Raw genomic sequence first — 24,308 nt, 5'->3', positions numbered from 1 at the left:
AACGGTATATTCTATCCCCTTACACTAACCCTACCCCTAAACCCACCCATCACAGTTAACGTTCTGCATTTTTACATCTTCAAAACACTTAATTTAGTATGATTTATAAGCTGTTTTCCTCATGGGTACAAAGTATTTTTTCCATAAGGTCACAATTTACTGGTATTACTATCCTTATGAGACATTTGTTCCCCATAACTTAGGGAATACCAGGTACACACACACCCCCACACACACACATCAACAGTATAACTAAAAGTGTGAAAAACCAACAAATAAAGGTGCAAAAATGTTCAGTCTGTTCTTTTTTTTGCCTTTCCTCTTCTGTCTCCTTCGATACATGTAACATAACACCACCCAATGTTAAGGATTTAACACAACTGTCTTTTTCAATTTGTTTTCCATTCTAATTTTATCATTTTTGGCTGAAACTGATCAAATCTGATATACTAAAGCATTCTCAGTTTCATGCTAAAATATGGAACAAACTGCATTCTGTAACAGAATGATGTTCTGTTCCCTTAAATAGTATCAATTCAGTATTATTGCAGATGGTTGGTAACTGTAACTAATAGTGATAACCACTGAATGTTGACTATATATTAACCGAGAGCATTTCTGTGTACAGACTGAGGTAATCACAAATCAGTTTGGATGTCAATGTGCTCATCCTTCTTATTATAAGGTTGTTGTGTGTTCTGCATAAAAAGGTTTCTGTTTACTGACACATCCAATATTACAGTTTTTTTCTTTTCTTTACTTTTTGGTGCTTATTTTATTGTAAGTTACACCAATTGAAGACATATTATAGAAATATATTATTATTAAATATTTAAATTAGATATAATTAAAATGTAACCTTACATTAATAACCTTACATTAACCTTACAAATAAATAAATAAAAACGATTTTGGTCAAGAATTTTCAATTCTGTGCATCACTAGAATAAGTATGTGTTTGAACATCAGACATTGTGTCTTTATTTGGCAAATAAAGTTTCTCATGTCTTATATAAGCCTGAGTGTTTGCACAGTTCAGGTAACACAGACTGAGGATTCTATCAATAATGTTTGTCCTTTCCATTTTAGAGATCATACTCTTCCTGCTTGAAGTTCTTTTGAGTGAGCTATTGTCCGTCACAGAGAGGTTTCCTGGTCGCAAGGCACTTATAAAGGGTCGTGTGTGTGTGTGTGCGTATATGTTGTTTCCCGTTCCCTTGAGAATCCTCTGCCTCCACTTTATGGAAATGTCAGTGATCACCCTGTCTCTTCCGCTGCGTGAGTCCGTGTGATGTGTGTACGCAAGTGTGTGTGTGTGTGTGTGTGGACAGCTTGTGCTGGAGTTCACTGAAATGTTTGTGTGTGTGTTTGATGTGTAAATGTCACTGATCACCCCATTTCTTCCACCTGATTACCCTTGCTTGCTTCTACCTGTCTGTGCGCTCAGATCTTCTCTGTGGGTAAATGTGTCCTGAGGCCAGAGGAAAGGACTGGTGCATTATGGGTGTGGGGCCAACTCCCCAAAACTGTATGACTGTGCAGAGAATGCATGCGGATGTCACACAGTCTCATTGTATTGGAACCACAAAAAAGGTCAAATCACATGCCCCTATCATACTCGCATGGTGTATTTGGCACTTGAAGAAATAAAGTTTTGCCTCATTAAGCACGGCATCAAGCTCCTTTCCTGTGTGATCAACCCGGTAATCACCCATCGGTTAAAGATTAAAGGTGTTGGCACAAAGCCTGAACAATGATGTCGTAGTAACTGGAGATTTATTTAGTAACATTTATTGGTGCTTTATAACTATTAATGTTATGCTTGTTCATGGGTCATTAGATAAATAATAGTGTCCAAGATAAAAAAGAAAATCTAGCTTGCGTCAAGAAGTTCTTGGAAATTAACCTGAATTAACTTTAGTTTAGTTATGTGGTATTTTACTTATTTTATATATCAATGATATATTTACATATGGTTTGTTCATATTTTGTTAATAATTAGATTTACTTTTTGTGTTTTGTGTTTTCATTTCAATTTTAGTTAAAGTTACATTTTTATTAGTTTTTTTTAATGTATTAAGTAATTTAGTTTTAGTTATTTTAGTACTTCAACTGTTAATGTTTATTTTATTTCAAGGAATTTTCAAGGAATCAAGGATTTTTTTTATAGTTTTAGTCAACGAAAATAACCCTGGTTGCACCACATGACCTTTTATTTGGTGTACAAAGGTTTTAAAATATTAATAAGCAGTTTTGTTAAAATGATTTTAAAATTGTTTATATATATATTTTAAATGATTTAAATATAAAAGATTATGCCAAACTACTTGTGTTCTTTTCAAGAATTCATTATTATTTTATTATGAATTGTCTTGAATGCATTTTTGAATGGAATTTATATTTTATATATATATATATATATATATATATATATATATATATATATACAGACCCTTTCCAAAAAATTTGAATATCATGGAAAAGTGTATTTATTTCCATAATTCCATTCAGAACGTTAAACTTCCATAGATTATAGATTCAGGGCCCACAACTTAAACGATTTCAAGTATTTAGTTTTTTATTTGTACATAATTTGGGCTTCCAGCTCATAAAACCCACGAAAACAGGATTTCAAAAAATTTGAATATTACATGAAATCACACAGTAATTACACAGTAATACCATGGTCATTGAACCAGGTTTTGGTTCTTTTGGCCGTGTGGGCAGGTGCCAGTCCTGCTGGAAAATGAAGGAAGCATGAAGTGCTCTGAAAATGTCCTGGTGGACGGCTGCGTTGACTCTGGATTTAATAAAAGCACAGTGGACCAAAGTCCTCTTTTCTGATGAGAGCAAATTTTGCATCTCATTTGGAAACCAAGGTCCCAGAGTCTGGAGGAAGAATGGAGAGGCACACAATCCAAGATGCTTGAAGTCCAGTGTGAAGTTTCCACAGTCTGTGTTGGTTTGGGGAGCCATGTCATCGGCTGGTGTTGGTCCACTGTGCTGTCCACTCAACGCAGCCGTCTACCAGGACATTTTCAGAGCACTTCATGCTTCTGAAATATATATATATATATATATAAAGGAATTTGAATTCAAATTATTTGAAGTATTAAAGTGTTAAATTTAAAGTGTAAGTGTGCAATTTTGAAACATAACTCATCCCACACCATATACGAACATGAATGGTGACTAGTTTTGCATAGGCAAACATCACTCAAAAATCTTTTTTAGTTATCAAGAGTTAATCCTTCACATTTCTGTTTTATCACCTTTGTTCGTTTAAGCAAAGCACTTAGTGGCTTCAGGAGGGCTGTTTCTGCAATTAGTCTTTTTAAAAAAAAATTTTTTTTATGAAAGTGTCTGCTAAATGGCAAGTAATTTGCTAACAAGTGTGGTGGGAGGCACTGAGGCATTGGCCTTTAGCTTCATAATAGCAGACCGAAGTAATTTTTTCCCGCAGAGACAGTAAGAATGTTGACCTGGGATGCTTCAATGGGCACACACACCAAACGAGAAGACTGTTCCAAAAAGTACACAGCAATATCATGCTGCCTTCTAAAACACCTTGTTTAGCACAAATCCGATAGCATCAGGTGTATACATAGCGGACAATTCAATCCCAGAATGCATTGCAACCAGCTCTGTTGATGGTGGATGTAGTTGAGATGTCAAACGTAAATAAATATACAATATGCTTTGTTCATTTATTGGCACTATATATCGTTTTTGGCTGATTTCGAAGAATTAAAGTAATTAAATACTTATGACATATCAAGATTGAAATGACTTTTGCCATCATCTTGCACTTTTTTAAAGTAATAGCCCTTTAATTCTTTTCTTTTAAGATTACTTTTCATTCTCATTTACACAATATAGTTTTTTCTAATGGATGCCTCTTTCATATGCATTATCATATTAAAGTCAAGTCAAATTTATTTGTATAGCGTCTTTCATAATACACATAGTTTCAAAGCAGCTATACAGAAAATAATGATGATAATGTTTATAATATCTTTATATTTCATGCCTTTTAGTCGCATTTAGCAGATTAGAGCTGATAATTAGAATAATAGATAACTAGATTAGAAATGTAGTTCACATTGGTTAGTGACCGTCATATGAAAATAGTTGTGTTATTATTGATATTTGCTAAAGTTTCAATATCAGTGCATTCTTAATTCAGTACTGAAAAGTATCTACTAAAATATTTTTCAATTTCAGATCAAATTGTATGAAAGTATCACATTGTTAGCTTAGCAACATGCTAAAGCCAAGTTGTTAACGTCCCCCTGTGGTGAAAATCCAGCTTTTAAAGTTGTTTTTATGTCTATGTGATGTTTTTACAGTTTTTCTCAATTGCTAAAACACAATTTCTGAAACCTTGCTCCATTTTCTGAAAACACTGAACACAAAACCTCATCTTCAAGCACTATTTACCAAACCTCTGACTCCTCTTGCAAAATGAAACTTTCGCCTGTGTTTTTTACCTGTGTTCAAAATCAAACACTGCTCTCAAATCATAAACAAAGTGATCAAAATGATATACACTATCAAGCAGTCAGTAAACAATACACCAAAAAATAAGAAAACACATTGTTCAAAACATATAGTTCTCGAAAGATATCTACGGACTGCTATTCTGTTTGTAGACTTACCCGTGACACCTTACTGTACCATCAAAAAGTTCATTTGTGACATACTGTATGACTGCACTTGATAAAAGGAAATAAAAAGAAAAGTAAAAAAACAAAAACAAAACAAAAACATATAGTTCTTAGGGAGAAGTACATTTTTAATCTCAAAACAAATTTTATATTTTTCCGTCATTGTCTTTTGATGAACGAAAACATGTTCTATCATAGTAGCTCAAAATTGATCAGAAATTACTACTCTGCTTTGCAATTTAATTTTTTGCTCTTCCTCCTTGTACCCCTATTTTTACAGTACTGTACCCTGCATCTCACAAACTTGTCCTTTGTCTATGTGATACTGTAATCCTTGTTCTTTGTTGATATGAACCTGCAACCAGTCACAATCTATTGAGCAGTCAGTACTGTTAACAAATGGAAAGCACAATGTTCAGGGCCATACAATTTGTTCATTGTACAGTATACAGCCTACAATGCACTGTACTACAGTATACAATACTAAAAGGGACAAAAATCAAAAGAGAAAAGATGTGATCAGTGTGCTTCTTCTTGTCTTTGGGCTGGGTCAGGCCAGGCCAGAGCACTTCGTCGACATCACAAGCAATATTGTCCCTCCTCCTTTCTAAATTTTGAGTGGTTGTGTTCAATCAATGACGTGTGTTCTCTATTTGTATTTGATTGTTGCCACTTGTGTTTACCAGTGTGGATGACATGTGCATTAGAGTGCAGAATGTGTTTTGAGAATGAGAATGTGTTTAGAGTTTTGCTGAAAAGTCTAAGTGAGATCTGCAAATTGTGTTTTACCATGTGAAATGGTTTAAGGTATTGACAACAGACTGCACAATTAGCTAAATGAGTTCAGTCAACTGAGAACTTTGTTCAGCCAATGGGTTTTAGTGTTTTAGCAATTGAGAAAAACTGTAATATGCTTTAAGACCAACCATGTGCAAAATCACGTCAACACCATTGCTGAGTACTTTCTCCTTGAAACTGCAGTGAACCAAAGACGCGGTTTGAAATCGCTGGTGTTTCTGACGTCACAAACTACCTTGTAACCAATCAGGTCAACGTGTGATTGTCAACGAGAGAATCTAATTTAAGGAATGAAGATTTAAATATGTTTATTACATTTAAATATGTCATTTTGGTGATCAAAAATGATTTTTAAGGGATACAATTTTGGACTACAGGGGGACTTTAACTAAAAATACTTTCATCAAATTGCTAAATTGTTACCTGCTTTTTGCAACAGAGCTTACAGTATATCTGAGAATATTCCAAGACTGAATGGAATATTTTTATCTTTTGACACATACTGTATTCATGTAGTTTGAATTGCACACAGGCTTCCATTCAATTTAGAGAGAGCGGGAGAGCTCATATTATCAGTCTCATCTCAGGTCACATGCCTTCCCTACTGTTTTCTAATGGTCACTTCTTCAGAATTATTGATGTTATCTGAAGCCATTCTGACTTTAGATGGCGAGATTAGATTCACAATACACAAAGGCCTTGACACAAGTTTCTTACAAAGCACCAGAGTGAAAGTCCCTTTGAGATCTTTTTCTGAGTTTATTAGGTCCGGATTTGTGTGGCAAAAACTGTGCACTACTGACATGGTGGCATTCTTGTGACAAATAAATACTTTTCCCTCCACATTAACTTTGTCTCTAGGAGCAGTGTGTATTTGCAGATGTTCTCAGAAGTATATTTCATTTTTTTATGGCCTAAATCTTTTTGCTACAGCCCAAGGACTCATATGTAAAACTGTGTTTAGAGAGGGCATCAGTAAGCCTAATATAGAAAGAGTCAGCCATTTCGAATGATTATTTAACGGTGAAGTGTTGATATTTTCAGTGTTAAATAAAACGCTTTTTCATATCTACATTATTTCAGCCACAGAACAAAAAATAAAAATGGTAATTGCGACTTTTTATCTGACAATTCTGAGTTTGTCTCACAATTCACACTTTTTTTTTCCCCTCACCATTCAGAATTGATTGAGAATTGCGAGATATGAACTCAGAACTTTTGAAACACAATTTGGACTTTTCTTCTCAGAGTCGCAAGCAATTCTAATTCAAACAAACTCGCAATTCTGAGAAAAAAAGTCCAAATTGTCATTCATATTCTCTTTAAAGGTGAAGTATGTAGTTTCTGCAACTAGTGGCAGCTAGGCTTACATTTCTGTAACCGAACCTGAATGGCTTTTCCCATGTATTGACCTCATATCTATCTATCCATCTATCCATCCATCCATATATTCTCATATAATGAGATGTACTTTTAATGTGTACTCAGGCACAGTTATCAGTTTCGAAATGGCCAAATATTGGCTGATGAATCAGCCTGGGTGATATATTGGTCATTAATCAGAGTAGTATTTGGCTTTTATTGGCTTATCTGGACTTTTTGAAATATCATGGTCAGCACTTTATTCTTACGCTCAGTGTGCTTTTATTCATGCATCATAATTAGCCATATTTGCATATTTAGTTAAGCTTACCTGTTCATTACATCAAAATTAAACATGGGTTTTCATTCCGTTATTGATGTTCTCTTCACAGACATCGCTCCGTACTTTAAAACCGAGGTAGGGGGTGCACAAACACATCTGGAGGGGAACAGACTCGTGCTCACCTGTCTGGCTGAGGGCAGCTGGCCGCTGGAGTTCAAATGGATGAGAAACAGCACAGACATCACTGAATACACACCAGAGTACAGGTAACAATGAACACACTCTCTGCTGTCTGTTTGCTGTTTACATGTCTTATGCGAAACCAAGTTCATGAAACACGCCATTATGAACTTTAACTTGGCGATCTTTGAGGATCATGAAGTCTGCATAAAGCAGCAAAACATAAAACTCAAGCCACAAATTTCACATTTTGATTTAATGGGATTTTTAAAGTAGTTTTTATAGCACTGTTTTGGTATGAGTAACCATTATCCTAACTTGCACCCATGTACTGAGGTCATTGGATTCTGTGTTGGAGATTGTACAGCAGACAATAGTGCTACAATATAAAATAATATAGACAGTGCAGAGTCCTTTGGGATCTCATTTGTACTGTTTCCTTCTTTGGCCTCTTTCTCGTGTCTGGTCATCCATCTTTGACCCCTCGTGTTTTGGAGACATTATTATTAGACTGACCTCAGAGTTGTGTATAATAAAGAAATGGTGTATAATAAGAACAGTGTTAGCAAGATGAGCGATGAGGTCTGTTTTCATCTATTTTAAAGCCAAACAATGTGACTTCAATGGGGATAGTTCACTGAAAAATTCAAATTGTAATAATTTGCTCATGTTGGGAGGAGTTAATACTTTTATTCAACAGAAAGTTGATCAAAGCAACCGTAAAAATTATTTTACTTTGTTACAAAAAACAAACAAACATTATTGTTAACAAAAACTATTAAAAACATTTTAGGTGAAATTAAATATAATTATTACATGAAAATTAGAAATGTTGCCTTGCAGACTAACTGAAGTAAAATTAAGTTGAAGCACTAAAATTAATAATTGTAAATAAATAAATAAAATAAAAATAAAAGAAACAACTTATACACGTGACACAAGCAAATAAACGTATTAAAAATAAAATGTTACAATTAAAATGTTTAATTTTGACAATATAAGAGTAAAGGCAAATTCAAATATTTATAAAAAACTCAATTTTAATAAAACTAAATATTAATAAAACAAGAAATAATACGAAAATAACACTAATACTAAACCTGTATGATTTCCCTTTCTATTTCATCTTGAGAGTCATTTCGAAATGTAATGTTTTCCAGTGTTCTTCAGAATCGTGCGTTTAATCAGCAAAGTTGATTCCACGTTTAGTCCATGTGAACCATCAGTTCTGCATTAAACAGTCATCTGTAAAAACCGAATCAACACAGATCTGGGCAGCTCTGACCCTGTGGGCTTGTAATCGTTCTTGTTAAACAACACACACTCACATCCATCTGCTCATAAATCCAAGCACTTGTTAGCGTTCACATTCAAACTTCTTGAATGTTTATTGAACTGCTTATTGTACACATTGAGGAAATCATGTTGCAGGTTCAGATAACACATATTTGACAATTATATAATGTAGAGCCAGGTTTTGGGATGTGTTTGAAATAGCATAGTAACATACTACTCATACTATATGGTCAACGGTATGCATAACAAGCGCATGTGTAGTATACTTTATTCCACAATGCAATGCAAATAAAATGACCTTTTAATTACAGTGTGAAGAATGAACCTGTAATAATATCTCTCACTCCAGATTTTCTTCCTTGGCTCATTATTTGATCCAAAAGGGAGAAGTTAAGATATTTTTATGCAACAGTGGATTAAAGAAATGTCATAACTGGAAGTGACTCACTAAATTAAACATGCAGCCTAGTGAGGTTATGAGACAACAATGTACTACGCTACTATTTGTAACATTTATCATTGCATAATGTGCCCTGTTTCACACAAAAAAAAAAGATGTAGTGTGCAGTATACTGCACAGCAAGAACATATCCATTACTCAAGTAAGCACTATGTAAATCCCAGCTCTCTTCCTTTCTTCCAGGTACACGATCACATTGTTAAACCGCAAGGACACGGGTTTGTATCAGTGCGCGGTGAGGAACAGGATGGGAGCGCTGATCCAGACGAGAGCTGATGTTCGTGTGGCTTGTAAGTACATGTGTATGTTGTTAGAAAGGGAGTCTGGGAGGCTGAAGCACAAATGGATTTCACACATCACCACACTCACCTAGAACACACTCATATGCATGTAGCACAGTGTCCCATAGGGGAAGAACTAGAAGTGACATTCAGGAAACACTCCAGTAATTTTTAAATATGCTGTCAATCCAGTACACTTAATTTACTCTTTGTAATGCAGCTGGTGTTCGGGACAGATATACAAGTATATTACGGCAAAAGCCACTGAAGGCCATGTATTCAAATTATTTGACCGTGGTCAAGGGGTGTTTGGAGTGCCTTAAACATCCTACACTGTGATAAAATCATTATACCACAGAAGCCTAAAATGAAAGTTATGCCTTTAATTTCTCACCCTTATGTTGTTCCAAACTCGTAAGACTTTAGTTCATCTTTGGAACTCAAATTGAGATCTTTTTACTGAAATCTGAGAGTTTTCTGTCCCTCCATTGACAGTCACAACACACATGCATCATGATGCTCTCGTGAATGCGTGTTGGATATTCATATTTTGTAAATAAAGTGGTAAATTATGGTTGTTGTTTTTTTGCGCAAGCAAAGCACTCTTCATAAAATTGAGGTTAAACCACTGGAGTCACATGGATTACTTTAATGATGTCTTGACTACCTTTTTGGAGCTTGAAAGTGGCAGTAGTGTAGCTGTCAATGGAGGGACAGAAAGCTCTCAGATCTCATTAAAAAGATCTTTATAGTTTCAACAAAATGACAGAGAATGTTGGTATCCGAAAAAGAGCAACATACTTATGAGATGTTAAATGTGCCTCATATTGCAACCTAAATCATAGTCTCTCTCTCTCCTAGACATGGATAACTTTGCGGAACTAGAACAGAGGAAAACGGTCTCTCAGGGAAGAGCCGCTATCCTGAATCCCCCTGCTGTGAGCAGTTACCCTCGCCCTCAGGTCACATGGTTCAGAGACGGCTTCAAGATCATTCCTAACCATCGGGTGTAAGTTGCCATTTGACATTTTGACATCTGTGAGGCTTGTCCTGTAAAAAAGATCAATGGATATTGACTAAAACCTGCTCTAATTTATTATGTAAATGGTTTTGTCTAAAAAGGACGCTTAAGTCATCATTTACTGACTCCTATCATTTGTTTTCCAATCCTTTATGGCTTTCTTCGATAAAATATTTGTCTTTTTGATGAATATTCTGCTCATTCTTTTCAGTAGATTGTGATTGAATGAGAACTGATTCGTAAGAAAATAAGACGTTCTTACGACTCATGTGAGGAACACACCATTATTCTCTGAAAGTCATAGTTTAAAATTTCTCTTTTTGTTTTCGACATAAGTCAGTCAGTCTTATAGGTCTGGAATGACATGATGGTTACTAAATGAACACAGAATTTTCATCTTTAAGTGAATTAATAATTTAAAGGTAGGGTAGGTAGTATTTTTCAAAAAAAAAAAAATTCTAATTTGTTTAAACTGTCTTTATATACCAATACATAATTAAAATGTAAGTGCTCTGAAAAAGAGAGTATAAAAATCGAGTGACTGTACACCTTTTAATCTGCAATAAACACAGCTCATTATTTCCATCCGGGACGAAACAATTGATTGGTTTGGGCGACTGTCACTCACTCTCGCAACCATGGCTACCACCACTGTTGCTAAAAGATCTGCCCATATGCGCGCGCACCCGTTTGATTTGAGGAGTGCAAGAGAGGCGCAAAACCTACGAAGAGTAAAATTATGGCAGAGAAAGAGCATTCAAAATTCAAAGCACCTGCATATGCAGTCAGCGAAGGCAAACAAGGCAAAAACTACTTCCTCGGACCCTGGTTGCCCGCACTCTTGAACGACCTCCTCTGCTTCGCCCTCGACCCCGGACCTGTCCTCAAACCGACGATGCGGTAGGCTTGTCTCCGGAGTGTAACGTTAGTCCTCATCAGTCAACAATGTTTTCATCATGGAAACTCTTACATGCAAAACACCGTAGCCTATTATGAATCTTACACAAAATTCACCTTCATCACAGTTAGGGGTGCGCCGATCCGATATTCGGTATCGGTATTAGTCCGATACTGGCCAAAATCACTGGATCGGATATTGCATGAATCGCGGGAGTATAACCCGATCCGATACGATCACGTCCCTTAGTCCTAAATTGTCATACAAATGCTTAACAACACCTGAGAGACATGCCGTAAAGAGAGATGAGCAACACGCGTCACGCAGCGTTGCCAGATTTTCACATACAAATCCCGTCCAATGGCTTCTTAAAAATAGCCAATCGCGTTTCGGGGTGGGAGAGACCGCGGACTTGGCAACACTGGCATCACGTGAACGGTAGCTAGAGGTGAGTGAGGTAAGCCCTCTCAGCAATTAAGTTATCATGTCAGCTGTGTGGAGTTATTTAAAATAAGACACGATACGTTCATAATTAATAAACTACAGAACAGCGCGAGCAGGAAGCGGCGCGCCTCACGCGGGCACGGCTTATGCTCCGAGAACGGATTACTGCACTAGTGATATAAAACGCATCTTCCCCATGAACAACACAAAGTAAATACACTCGCACGTAACACACACACACACAGGTCTGTTAACTTAAGCAATACTTTTAATAAGGTAGTCTAATATTTTTCTGACTAACAAATTACTGACACAGTAAAGGGTAGATTTAAATAAAGAAAAACGAAATTTAAATAAAGAAAAAAACGAAATTTAAATAAAGAAAAACGAAATTTAAATAAAGAAAAACGAAATTAAGTTAAATTAAAAATGAGATTAATTTAGATTGATAATAAGGGGTAAAAAGCTTAATACATTTTGTTTCTATTGTTCTATTTTCCACAATGTCAAAGCAACGCAGCTTAACCCAAAATACAAGCTCGCAGGCATGCACTTCTGTCCATACAAACTCCGCTGTTCTGCGCTCTAGCCAGAGAATACTACCGTTGCAGGAACACTTTAGTAGGCCAACTCAAGAAGCATCAAATAACGAGGTTGGGTTCCTTCAACTGTCCATCCTATTAAAAATGGCTAGGCCTTATAAGATAGTTGTAAAAAAGAGTTCTCGGAGCATATAAGCCCTGCCCGCGTGAGGCGCGCCGCTTCCCACTCGCGCTGTTCTGTAGTTTATTCAAAGTTTATTCATTCTGAACGTGTCTCGTCTCGTGTGTCTATCTATATTTCGTCAGATTTTATAGTGTTGAACATATTCAAGCGCGAATGAGAACCATTTCGAGGGGGATGCCAGGTGTAAAAAAAAAAAAAAAAAAAAAAACGAATATTCGAATGTCAAATTCTCAAATCGAATACCAACCCACCGAACGAATATTCGAATAGTCGGGTACAGCCCTATGACTACATAAGAGTTTTGTGTTACATCCAGTTTTTGGCACTGGAATTATAATTTTTGATTTATTTGCACAGTTGCACTTTAAATTTCATTAATTGAATGGTGCTGAATAATTAAAAATGCTGCTACAAGTTCTGTTTAAAAATTGTTTTAATAAAAATTAAGCAGCAGTATTGCACAACTGAGTCATGTTGTGGGCTACTTATATAGAACATTTATTGCACTGTTTGAGCATGATGCTTTTTAGATGGCTAGGTTAAGCACAGTGCATCCTCCTGACAAATGTGTTATTAACAGCTTAATTAAGAAAAAAATATATGGTATTGTATCGGTATCGGTATCGACAGATACTCAATTGTGTGTTATCGGTATCGGTATCGGACATGAAAAAGTGGTATCGAGCCACCCCTAATCACAGTGTAACTGATGGTAATGGAAAAACGTGTATCAATGCAACCTGTTTTTAGCTTTGCCTTATAAATATAGCTCGTTACCTATAAATATAGCTCGTTACCAAATCAAACTAAATATATTTTAAACTTTACCAGTATCGATATGCTAGCTTGATAGTGAGTACTAAAAGCCATCTTTTTTGTTTATATTTATAGTGATAAAGTTAGGTATTTTATTACATGTGATTCTGACATGATGTCACTGCATGCACTGCGCTCCTTCCTCTCCACTCGTCTCAGGTAAATAAATAAGTAAGTAAATAAATGCGTCTTCCAGCTGATCCTGAGCGTTTGTCGTCGCGCGTTCATGTGTTTTGGGGGCGTGGCTTTGGAAGGAGCTCAGAAGGGAGGGGTGGAGTGAATGGAAATAATGAGCTGTGTTTATTGCAGATTAAAAGGTCTACAGAGACTCGATTTTTATACTCTTTTTTTCAGAGTACTTACATTTTAATTATGTATTGGTATATAAAGACAGTTTAATAAAATTTGGAATGTTTTTTTTTTTAGAAAAAACCTACCTACCCTGCCTTTAAAGGATCAATATATATATATATATATATATATATATATATATATATATATATATATATATATATATATATATATATATATATTGACAACAAAAAGTCAGACAGCCCTCATCTGTACACTCTTAAACACACACACACACACACACACACACACACACACACACACACACACACACACACACACACACACACACACACACACACACAGACACACATGCTTACATTGAAAATAGTGTTTCATCAATCACTGTCTACTGTCTTTAGACTGATTTCATCAGTTGGCCCCCACGGCAATGATGTGCTTTATGACATTTATTGATTCTCTAAATGAAACCGGCACGTCCTGCAGTTGTTGATGCTACGCTCCAGATTCTTGGACTGTTAGTAGCGGGGTCGACACGTCTACTCATCAAGCTTTACTGTCAGCATCTGAGGATAGCTCACCTCGCCGGCTGTCAGTCAAACTTATGAGACGGTCTTCATTTCAAAGGCCATTCGTACGTGAAATGCGTTACTCTATCAAAGAAACAAGATCTATAGTGAGTTATAGTGATTGTAAGTAGAGTGCAAATTGTTTAAGTAATGTAGTGTGATTGATGCTTAATTATTTTTTGTGATTGATGCTTAATTATTTTAATTATTTTTTCATCCTTGTGTTGTTCCAAACTGACATGTATGCAACATTGGATTAAAGAAATTTCATAACTGGAAGTGACACACTAAATTAAACATGCAGCCTAGTGAAGTTTTGAGACAACAATGTAGTACACTACTATTTAAAACATTTATCATTGCATAATGTGCTCTGTTTCAACCTGTAGTGTGCAGTATACTGAAAGTGGAAAATGTTGAATATTTTATTTTATTTTAATGTGTGGCTTTGTGCAGGGTACATAAACTTTATGTTCCCTGCACAAAGCTACACATAATTTTTTTTTTTTTAAGATAAAATACAATTTTTTTTTTTAAAGGGGACTCATTATTAAAAATTCACTTTTACATGGTGTTCGAAGATAAATGTGTGTCGGCAGTGTGTGTGTACACAACCACCCAATAATGGTAAAAATTCACTAACTCGTCTTTGTTTTAATCTCCATAAATCATAATCAGTTTCTCAGAACAAGCCCTTTGCAGATTCTAGCAGTGTGATGTCACATATGCCTAGGCCCCGCCCACAACTGCCCTATTAGCATAGACCCGCCTTGAGTGAGCTTTACACAGTCCGCCGTTTATCTCCTCACCAGAGCAATTAACAGCAGCATTCAAGTAAGACATTTATTTTCATTAAATCAAGAGCAGTGAGTGATTTTCTGTTTTTCTTTGTTTGTTTGATTCATATTAACAGCAGATATAGCAGTAGGTACTGAATATTACGCTGCTTTCACTTTAATACACAGATCTAATATACACATGCGGTTTCTTTCCCTGCACTTAAAGGTGCTCTAAGTGATGTCACGCGTTTTTTAGGCCAAAACATTTTTTGTCACATACAGCAAATATCTCCTCACTATCCGCTAGCTGCCTGTCCCCTGAACACACTGTAAAAAAACGCGGTCTCTGTAGACACCACAGGCTCCACAAACGGCAACAAAATCAAACTGGGCTAACCCGCACCACGAAACACAACAAACAGTGCTCCAGCCAATCACCGACAAGAAGCATTTGAGGGTTGTGGTTTGGGGGTTAGTGCGCGTGCACATGAAGGGGTGTGTGGAGGAGAGAGAAGCATGAAGAGGGAAGTTTGAATTATGGCCGACACACGGCTAAAGAGACGACGTTCCGATGAACAAATTGCAAAGAAGAGGGACAAGGATAAGGAACGCGCGAAGTCCCGAATTTACATCGGAAAAACCCTCGAAATGTGGCGAGAACTCCGCCGGCAGAAGGGCTTCCAATCCGACATAGTTGCTCTGTTTTTGCAGAACAGGTAAATCCATTTTTCTTTCTAAATTGACGTTCATGTTCGCCAAACCAACACAAGGATGTAATTAGCTAGAACTATGCAGTCAGCGTTAGCTTTGGTGAATACAACATGTATGTTTCAGCTAGCGATCAATCTCTATTGTAAATGGTCAAGCAAATTCACAGTAGGGCGACAATTTGTGTGAATGATTGTTTTCACCCACTGTTTGTTATGGATTTGAATGTTCATTTATAGGCTATTGACAACTTTGACTAAATTTGTTTACGCCGCCGCCGTTGTTTATGCTCACTGGGAAACGCGAAGCTAACGTTATCTTGCAATTATTGCGTCCTTGTATGGGAGCTAACGTTATAGTTATAACCTCAAGTGGCAAAACGATTTTAAGACAATGTTTCTCTTTTTCTGCATTCTGTTCTGCAATATATAAAAGCATTTATCTAACTTGGTGACATTACACATTGAATGAAGTATCAGTAAAACTTAACTTTGTTTTTAGTGACTACTTTGACTTTCCTTTATGCCGGAAGGGAGGGGAGGAGGGAGGAGACGGGATGAGGAGGAGGGAGGGTCTAGCGAGCCTCCGTTTTGTTTGACAACAATTTGAATGTCAACACTCCCGGCATCACTTAGAGCACCTTTAACATTCACAGACATAACCTACTGTGTTTATTTTAGTAGTAGTGGGAAGTTCGGATCATTTTACTGACTCGGATTTTTGAATCTCGTTCCTCAAAATGAACAAATATTTTTTCGAGTCATTTCATTAATTTCGTTAATTTCAGCAGAATGTATTTAAAATGTTACACGTTAGCGAATTCCCCAAACATATCAAATGTTGATCGCATTTAGAATAAGAAAAAATGCCAATGCAAGGAAAAGGCCAAATTATGAGAAACAGAAACGATTAATTAAAGGGTTAGTTCACCCAAAAATGAAAGTTTTGTCAGTAATTACTCACCCTCATGTTGTTCCAACCCCGTAAGACTTTCGTTCATCTTTGGAACACAAATTAAGATATTTTTGATTAAATCTGAGAGCTGTCTCACTCCTCCATGCTTCTATGTTATTGAAACGTGCCAGTCCAGAAAAGTTAGTAAAGACAATGTTTAAAATAGTCCAAGTGACTACAGTGGCTCAATCTTAAGTTTATCAAGCGACGAGAATACTTTTTGTGCACAAACCCCCCCCCCCCCCCAAAACAAGGACTTTATTCAACTATTAATTTTCTTCTGTGTGGGCCTTTGAGTTAGTTCACGTGATGAACGAATCGTTCATGACCGACCCATCACTAGTTTATTTGAACTTTGTGTGTTTTTGACATAACCTTGTGTGTATTTGAGAGTCTAAAGGCAATAAGATGTGAAAGAGAACTTAGTTTAATACTCACGGGATGCACCGTCTGAAAGCCAACTTTCTCTGTGCCTGCTTCAGATGTGTGTGCTCAGAAAACCATATATCAGAAGTGTCAGACAGATATGGATTTAAAACGCATGCAGATAATAAACTTTCATGATGATGAAGAACTGCAATGTCATGTGAGCGTGACCGTGATCGAGATGATAATCAAAACCAAACAGATGTTCTAGTTTTTGGTAGAGTTTCAGTGGCACGAGCTATACAGGATCCGCTCTCTTCAGGAAAGCAGCAGCTCATTTGCATTTAAAGATACATGCATGAAAACAGCATGTCCTTCCAACATTTCCAACATGGTATTATACATGATCCTTGTATTTTGAACTGAAACTTCACAGACACATTCTGGGGACAACTGAGACTTATATTACATCTTGTAAAAAGGGGCATAATAGGTCCCCTTTAAAGGTCCCATGACATGGATTATTTTATTATTTTATAATTTTTCCTAGGGTGCCTTTGTAATGTTAGTATGTTTTTAAGATCAAAAATTGTAATTTTTCCTAGCCTGATTTTAGCCTCTGATTTGAACACTCTGTTTGAAGGGGCGTGTCTGTTGTGAGACTTCAGTGTAAACGCCCACTGTTGTGATTGGCTGACATGCTTGCATATGAAATAGCTAGCATTACATGTGAAACTCTCTCGAATACTTTTACTATTACAGCTATTATACGTTTTTACTATTACAGCTATCGAGATTAACGAATCGTGAGAAGTTCTTTAAGAATTTAGATCTATTCCCATCACATAAAAGGTTGCAGTGATGAGCATTGAGCAGCTGACAGCCTGTTGATCGCGTGAATGAAGAGCTTATCATTGCAACGCAGTTTCTGCACTCTCACTAATGATTTCACCAATGCAAACATGAGGTAAGTACAGTAAGAGCTTTGTTGTGCAGCGTAACAGCGGCATTGATTTCATAACGAGTTTTGGCAAGAAAAAAATACTTTTGTGTTCATTTGTACATCCAAACACTGAGCAACTGCCATGCTTCGCTCGTTTGCAAGCCATGATGTCTCTCGAGGAAAAACCAATATCGCACTCGCGCAGCACATTTTCTCATGGGCGGGACAAATTCTCTTTGCGAGCAAAGAAGAGAAAGGGGAGGTAACCTTTCCCCTTATGACGACATAAAGGGAAGATTCTAGATCAACCCGTCTGAGCTTTAATTTTCTCAAAAATACCCAGGGCTTGGTTTACACCTATCAAAATGTCTAGCCACTGGCTAGTTAACGAGTTAGCCATTAACTCATATTAATGTTAAAAAACCTCATAAAGTAAAATTTTCATGCCATGGGACCTTTAAGATTGTATGTTTTTAGGTCTTTAAGAAACGTGGAAGGCAGTTTAGTGGACATCTTAAGTCCTTAGGAAGTCCTGAATTCATTTTGAAGCACACTTTTTTTATTTTCTACTAGATTTGTATGCATTTTATCCCTCCTGTCAGCTTTCGGATCTCTCTTTGTGCTTGAACGTGCTGGATTTGCATTGCTAACAAATCTGGGATTAGTTCTTTGTCTCCATGTCAGTGAACAGTTAGGAGATCGCCTAAAAAGTTTTCAAATTTTCAAAAACAGATATAATTTGCAACTTAAAACTGAGAGAAAAAAGTTTTATACGCAGGTACAGTTCTTGTCTAGTTTGGTTGTTTGGCTTGTGTTTTGAGTGTAAATTGAAGCATGTGATTTCTAAAAGAGTGTTGAAATTGGTCTTCTTGTTGCTCTTATCTGCATGAAATTTCTTTTCCATGTTCACTCTTTCCTCTTGATTACTCTTTGAACTTCAGATCTCCAGACACGCACTGCTCTTCCCTTCATCTAGTTCTCACTTTCTCTCTCCATACCTCCCTCATTTGAAATTTTTTTTTTCTCTCTTCCTTCTCTGTCCGATTGTGATTATTGAATTGGCTCTATGGTTCTCAACAGTGCCAGATTTGGGTTCTTTGGCTTGTAAAAATAGAAGTACCCTTTTTAGTGCTAAATAGAACCCTTTTTAAAAGGTTTCATAAAGAACCATGTTTTGAAAGTGCGATATAGAACCATTTAAATAATAGTTTATTTTCATTAGTATTAGTTATTTATATTATTTATAAATATTATGCTTTTTACACCTGTATAATATATAATATATTATATATTATACCTGGTCTTGTAATACCTTGTAGCCTCTATTAGGGTTTTCCATTAAAAAGCTGATGGCAAGTCGTGTCAAATAGGTACTTATTTACTGACGTGAAATTGTAGTACAGTGCTCTAACAACAGTCATTAGTAATAAATAAAACACAAGAGGAAAAAATACATGATTGGTAGGAAAACATGCAGTTAGTTACAATTTTGAAAGTAAACATGTATTGACATTTTAAGAAGGATTTTAAGGATAGTTTGTGTAGTTGGATTGTTGATCTCCAGACCAGTGTTGCCAACTATTTTCAAAGGAAAGTAGCTAACGCCTGCCCAAAAAGTAGCTAAATGTCGCTAGATGACGTCATGTGTCAATTAGCATATTCATGACGTCATCACGTCATACTTGCGTTCTGCCTGCCTAATGTTTTCTCTCCAAATTCATGCGCACATACTGTATTTTAATATATTATAATATAGCCGAATGTCCAATAAAGCTGTTCTCATTTCCTATTTTTTTTGTCAGACAATAGAACGAGTATGATATAGTGAATGACAAAAAATTTTATATGTGTAAAATTAACTGAACAGAGAGTACAGAAACTAAAGCTCTTTGATAGTGAGTATTACAAGTGATAAGCACAAGAAAAGAATGGAAATGAAAATGGTCAACCCAAATTCTTTAAATATATAAAACAAAAAAGAAGCAGATAAGTGATAAGTCCGTGGCAACAACACTGCTCATTCACGTCTGTCAGCTGCCGTGCGCAGAATGTGCTGCTGCTCCTCTCAGTCATTCACTGAACAGGGTAGATGCAGAGACATGTGACGGCAGGGAGAAAGCAAGACCGCTCGTAGGACAGTACTGTCTGGCAACATTTGGAAAGTTACTGAGGTTTGTCCAAAACAAACGCTAGATTTGTCTCTAGGCGCTTTTAATGAAAAAAAGTCGCTAAAGGGGTCTGAAAAGTCGCTTAATCTAGCGACAAAGGCACTAAGTTAGCAACACTGCTCTAGAACAGGTTGTTTTGAATGAAGTTTTTGACAGTTAGGGATTTAAAAAACAAAAAGGCGGGAAAAAGAACCCTTAACTCCAACACAAAGAACCATTTCAGCATAAAACGGTTCTTCAGGACAATATGGTTCTAAACAGAACTGTTACTATGTGTAAAGAACACTTAGGCCCAATCCCAATTCTATTTTATACCCCTTCGCCTACCCCTAACCCTTGCCCCTTGAAACAGAGTGTCAAGGCGTAGGGGTGAAAATATTCCCCTAAGAAATGGGACACCACTACTACACCATTACATGTTATTATACATCGTCGCTAGCGCCTACGTCACAGGAGATGCGCCAATGTTTATTACAAACTTCCAAGATGCCGTCGTCAGCTGTAGTCTTGCGTGAGTTACAGCTATTTTTTGTATTTTTCTTCTGAAGTTTGCAGAAAATAATGAAGATGACGATATCTTCGACGCCTAAAAGCTGCGTTCACACCAAGCGCGAATAGAGCGTCTGGCGCGAGTGATTTCAATGTTAAAAGACGTGTTTACACGCGTCTGGAGGTCTTGCGGCGCGAATGAGGCGTTTAGTGCGGCGCGGTGGACGCGAATTCGCCTCATTCGCGCGTCCACTTCGCTTCAAACTTTTGCTTTTTACACGCGTCATATTGTTAACGAACTTTAACGATTTTTTTGCAACTGTTTCTTTGAAGAACATGACCGTAAATATGAACACAAGATTGAATGTGACAAAGAAAATGATTATTGGCAGTCATGTTGCCTCTGTAGCCGGTGTATGCAGGTACATTTCTCATACCCCTTCGTTTGAAGTGTGGTCCCGAAAAATCTTCGTTTCAAGGGCTATCTGGGCCTTCCCCTTACCCCTCCAACCAAAAGAGAATTGAGAACGTGCACATGCAAAACAGAGGGGAAGGGGTAAGGGGTAGAATTGGGATTGGCCCTTAAAGGCCTGTTCACACCAAGAATGACGACTTTAACGATAACTGCATTATCGTCCACTCCACACCAATGCACAATAACGCTTTGTTTATATATACACGCTGCAGTTATGTCACCTTTAAAGGGATAGTTCACCCAAAAATGAAAAGTAAGTCATCATTTACTCACCCTGGTGTTGTTCTAATGCCATATGGCCTTCTTTCTTAAAAAAAGATGTTCATGCTTCTTTCAAAGCTGCATTTATTTATAAAAAAAAAATACAGTAAAACTGTAATATTGTGAAAATATTACAATTTCAAATAACTGTTTTCAATTTCAAGTCAAAACTTTTTTCAGTGTCACATGATCCTTCAGAAATCATTCTAATATGCTGATTTGGTCCTCAAGAAACAGTTTTCATAGTTATCAATGTGGAAAGCAGTTGTGCTACAGTATGTGGAAACCTTGATATATTTTTGGCAGAATTCTTTGATGAATAGAAAGTTAAACACCATTTATTAGTCAGCACAGCATTTATTTCATATAGAAATCTTTTATAACATTATAAATATCTTTATTGTCACTTTTGATACATTTAATGTGTCCTTGCTGAATAAAAGTATTTCTTTCTTTCAAAAAAGTAATTTAATTTTAAAGAACTAGATGATAAAAACTTCTTTGTGTAACATATTTCCCCAGTGGCATCAGGCCGTAACACCCTGTTGGGCTCTAATTGTAATCTTTATTTTTAAGTGCGTGGCCTCATAAACAGATCTGCCTGAGGACAGGATGTTGAGCAGCTGGTGTCCTATTAGTGACACAATAACCTGAAGCTGACTGCTCTGAAGCCTGCAGTGATCATTGTGGACTTAAAGAAGGACGCACAAACCCCCACAACCCTTAACATCAGTGGCTCAGCTGTCAACACCGTTGAGTCCTTAAGTTCGCCCTTAAGAGGGAAGCAAACACTGATACTGTTGTAAGGGAAGGATCAACAGAGGATGTATTTTATGTGACAACTGAAGAAATGCAGTCTTAACAGTTTGGTACAGGTCATTCACTGCACAGGAACACACTGCACTGTGACCGGTCAAAGTAGTCCCGTCCCTCACATCATTTTAAAACTGACATTGATGTGTAATTTACGACAAAATATACACAGTATGTATAGATAGATAGATAGATAGATAGATAGATATTTTATTTATTTAGAAAATATCTTATGCTCACCAAGGCTGCATTTATTTGATAAAAAAAAATACAGTAACATGGTGTAAGGGATCCACTGGAGTCATACGCTTATTGAGAAGCCACGTGCAGTTTATTACCAACAAGATCAAACATGAAACAAAAACGTGGCATGCGAACACACAAACAGTGGTCTACAGGAAACAATACTTGACCAAGACACATGGCAAACATGAGGGCTTAAATATACAGACTAATTACAAGACAAGGGACACCTGTGAACAATGATCAGACAATTAACCAATGACAAGACACTTGGCAGGATCACATGACAAACAGGTAATCACATGACAAGACACAGACACATGACAATAGGCTTGTTCAACTTGAACCGGCGCTGCACACATAGATATTATATAGAGACTAGATGCCCTATTGGCCGCTGGGCACTGAGAAATGCGGCCGCCATCTTAAACCGGTCGTATTCCTAGTTTCGTTGCATGGCAGCAGTGAAGATGCTAGAGCACTGTGGAGTATTTTCCTGTTCTAATCGACGGACCATTGCAAATAGGGGGATTACTTTTAACATTACCGTACTATTGGTTGTATTTTGTGAATAGAATATTATCAGATAATTGAGAAGGAGCAAGGATCTTTGATATTACTGTACTGAAATCGTAGCCAGCTAACGTTAGCTAGGCAATGTTTACTGCACCAGCCGGTGTTCACCTGACATGGAGAGGTGGGGTAAAGTAATAATTACAAGAGCTTCTCGGTTATTTTAGTCCCGTCCGAATGTGTATCTCAGAAATCATTACGGACAATGTTAGTAAAGATTACGGCGACTTTTAGCTTCTGTAAAAAGGTCCAGGAAAATTACCTCAGGTAACGTTTATATTAATAGACGTGCGAATAGACCCTCTGTAAATCAAGTAATTTCGTGTTTAAAGGTAGTTTCCTGTGGTTCTTCAAGTATTGAGACGCTTGAAAAGGCATTCAGTTGCGTTCTAGACACTAGAAGTCATTACCATTCAGATCAGAAAGAAGTTCGAAAGCACTTGTAAGAGGCACGAAACTTACTTTTAGCGCAATCCAATCTGAAGTTAATTCATACATTTTTCGACCGGACATAACTGTTTTATATATATATATATATATATATATATATATATAGGTTATTTGTGTTTGCGCACGTGATATCAGGAAGCAATGCAAATGTAAAACACACACGTTTCTTCAACTTATTAAAATATCTTGCTTTACTGCAACTATCTGTTTCTGCTTCTTTATCATATTTATAGTGTGTGTGCTTTATAAAATACCTTATATCCTACATCACATATTTAGATTTTGGACGTCTGGTCACTTTATATCTTATATCAGAATATTATAATACTGTTAAGCCTACTATGAATATTAAAATACACCGAACCATGTGTCCTGTATAATAGCTACATGAATGACCTTTGCAGCAGAAAAACCCGCGTGAAAATCAGTTCAGTATTCAGTGAGGTATGATTAATTAAATGCACTGACAGCTCATTGCACCTGCCATACAGATTACACTGAGTGGAGCGGGTGACCGGTCTAAGATGGCGGCCCCACGGCTCACCCGCGCCAGTAGGCAGTAGCGGTCGATAGGCCGTCTATCTATATGATGTCTATGGCTGCACAGACCGATCGGTAAATAACATCAAAGTACCGCGAGAGCGAATAGAAAGTAGACGGCTCCTTATGCTTTTGAATTGCGGTACTTTGATGTCATAAACCGATCGGTCTGTGCAGCGACAAGTCGAACAAGCCTAATGACAAAACCAAAACGTGACACATGGCTGCATTTATTTGATCAAAAATACAGTAATAATATGAAATATTATTACAATGTTAAATGCCTATTTCTTTTTTAAAATGTTATTTATTCCTGAGATGGCAAAGCTGAATTTGCAGCATCAGTCTTCAGTGTCACATGATCCTTCAGAAATCATTCTAATATGCTGATTTGCTGCTTATTTCTTGTTTCTATCAATGTTAAAAACAGCTG

At 36.7% G+C, this 24,308-nt stretch overlaps 1 protein-coding gene across 3 annotated transcripts in view; it reads left to right on the top strand.

Annotated features, from left to right (window-relative positions):
* The window catches only part of sdk1b (sidekick cell adhesion molecule 1b), a 370,259-nt gene that overhangs the window by 228,920 nt on the left and 117,031 nt on the right, over positions 1-24,308 (top strand). For all 3 annotated transcript variants that reach the window (XM_082163612.1, XM_082163613.1, XM_082163611.1), the window contains exons 7-9: positions 7,220-7,376; positions 9,230-9,336; positions 10,189-10,336. In XM_082163612.1, coding sequence (XP_082019738.1) covers positions 7,220-7,376; positions 9,230-9,336; positions 10,189-10,336 — 412 coding nt within the window. The remainder of the gene's footprint in view (positions 1-7,219; positions 7,377-9,229; positions 9,337-10,188; positions 10,337-24,308) is intronic.

Source organism: Leuciscus leuciscus (assembly GCF_965113295.1).
Source record: "Leuciscus leuciscus genome assembly, chromosome: 3".
Classification (NCBI taxonomy): Eukaryota; Metazoa; Chordata; class Actinopteri; order Cypriniformes; family Leuciscidae; genus Leuciscus; species Leuciscus leuciscus.
Note: the sequence above shows the minus strand (reverse complement) of the source record. Positions and strands in the feature narration are given on the sequence as shown.